Genomic DNA, 1,907 nt, shown 5'->3' on the forward strand with positions numbered 1-1,907 from the left:
AACACAATCCATATAGTCTGTATTTCTGCTTCACTGAATTATTTTTATTTACGAAAATAATTGAATTTAATAGTTTATAATAATTATCCATTCTCATCAGTCAAAATAATAAAATTCTTTAACTGAACTTTTGCATGCATCAAAATATGAACTTCATAATTTCAAATTACTGTTCTCTTTCGGGGGAAGAAAAGAAGGAGCGCACTACCGTCTACCAGTCTCATTTCAGCAGCCATACTGTTGTCGTGGTCGCCAACTACAAAGTCAAACTTATTTAGTTAATTTATTTTTTTTTAAAAAAAAGAACATTTATTTAAGGAAACAACTATATATAGTCTCTAGCCACAAACACGTGAAACCAATGAAAAGAACAGGAACACAACAACTATCTGCAGAACCAAAGCGTAGAGAGAGCTAGTTAAGATGAAAAGAAAGGGAGCCTATGAGAACCAGGAAGCTGTGAACAGAGGTCCTTGGTCTGCTGAGGAAGACCAAATTCTTATTAACTACGTTCACCTCCATGGCGAAGGAAAATGGGGGCAGATTTCCAGAAGAACTGGTATGTTTCAAATTGATAACTTTATAGTTTTGTTTAGTTTAGTCTCTCTCTTTTTCTCTTCCAGTTTTCATTGCATGAATATGTATATGTATATCTATATTTATATATATAGGTATGTGTGTGTAGGTTTAAAGCGAGGGGGAAAGAGTTGCAGACTTCGATGGTTGAATTATCTAAAACCAGATATCAAGAGAGGAAACATTTCTTCGGATGAAGAAGATCTCATTATCAGACTACATAGCCTCTTAGGGAATAGGTATATTGGTTTATAACATTTGCGGAGAATGTTTCCATTTTTGAGACAGTGACAACCTTTTTGATACATGGTATATCTGTTACAGATGGTCGCTTATTGCGGGAAGATTGCCTGGGCGAACAGACAATGAAATCAAGAACTATTGGAATACTTATTTGAGAAAGAAAGTAGAGGAGAAACACAATGATAACAACAACAACATTCCTGTGGAATTAAGAATGGAATCTCCAAACGCTTTTGGTATTGCTATTGATCCTGCGAAATCTTCTGAAGCAGTAATGTGTACAGAGGTTATGATGGCAACTGAAGCAGTGAATGATTCAGTGAACGCAAAAAGTTTAATTTCAACAAATTATAATGAAAACCCGTTTGCGTCTGTCCCAGCAGATCATCCAGAAGGTTTGGGCAGACAGTTTGATTTAACTGAGCTGTTAATGCCGCAGGAGGATTGTGATTTCAATGGATATGCTTGTGTTGAAATACCCCCACATTTTGGAGAACACTCCTGCAGGGTTAATGACGCCATGTGTGAAACATGGTACGATGATTGGAAGAATGAAGACTATTTTCCACTAGACTATGATATGGATTTTCCTTTATTTTAATAATATAGTTCATCACAAACCTCACATATAGTGTTTTCGGGTCCTTTTAGTATTGTTATTTAGTCAAAGTTTTTATTTTATCTCAATATTTCATATTACCAAGTTATGGTTATTGAGGTAGCTTTTTAACTTTGATTAAAAAGTAGTACAAGAACTTTACCTAGAATTATATCTAAGTTTTTTTTTTTTCTTTTTTCATTGATAAAATATTCCATAGGAAAATGGAATTTGATGGCAGTGAGTTTTGGTGTGAGTCATTTTATTGCAATTTTGAAGAACTGATGTACGAGCTATGAAAACAAAAATGAATGATGTTACAGTAAATAATGTTGTTACATAGATGCATTTTATATATACAAACAGGGGGATAGAGTTTAGTCTCAGAGGTCCTTCATCAAAATGCGCTCCAAAATATCATTCAACCATTCACCTCTCTGTCCTCGGTCACCATGTGATCATTTTTACTTGTCAGAGAAAGTTAAGTATA

The 1,907-nt window shown here is 34.2% G+C and overlaps 1 protein-coding gene across 1 annotated transcript; it reads left to right on the forward strand.

Moving 5' to 3' along the window:
* Positions 1–337: 337 nt before the first annotated feature.
* LOC106771713 (transcription factor MYB23) lies at positions 338–1,657 on the forward strand. Its single transcript, XM_014657718.2, has 3 exons — positions 338–559; positions 686–815; positions 901–1,657. The coding sequence occupies exons 1-3, from the start codon at positions 424–426 to the stop codon at positions 1,418–1,420; spliced, it is 786 nt and encodes a 261-aa protein (XP_014513204.1). The 5' UTR covers positions 338–423; the 3' UTR covers positions 1,421–1,657.
* The last annotated feature ends 250 nt before the right edge of the window (positions 1,658–1,907 follow it).

Source organism: Vigna radiata, chromosome 8 (assembly GCF_000741045.1).
Source record: "Vigna radiata var. radiata cultivar VC1973A chromosome 8, Vradiata_ver6, whole genome shotgun sequence".
Lineage (NCBI taxonomy): Eukaryota > Viridiplantae > Streptophyta > Magnoliopsida > Fabales > Fabaceae > Vigna > Vigna radiata.

Coding starts and splice junctions, on each gene's coding strand:
- LOC106771713 (XM_014657718.2), top strand. CDS start 424: ATGAAAAGAAAGGGAGCCTATGAGAACCAGGAAGCTGTGAACAGAGGT. Junction 560..685: donor GCAGATTTCCAGAAGAACTG/GTATGTTTCAAA, acceptor ATGTGTGTGTAG/GTTTAAAGCGAGGGGGAAAG. Junction 816..900: donor CATAGCCTCTTAGGGAATAG/GTATATTGGTTT, acceptor TATCTGTTACAG/ATGGTCGCTTATTGCGGGAA.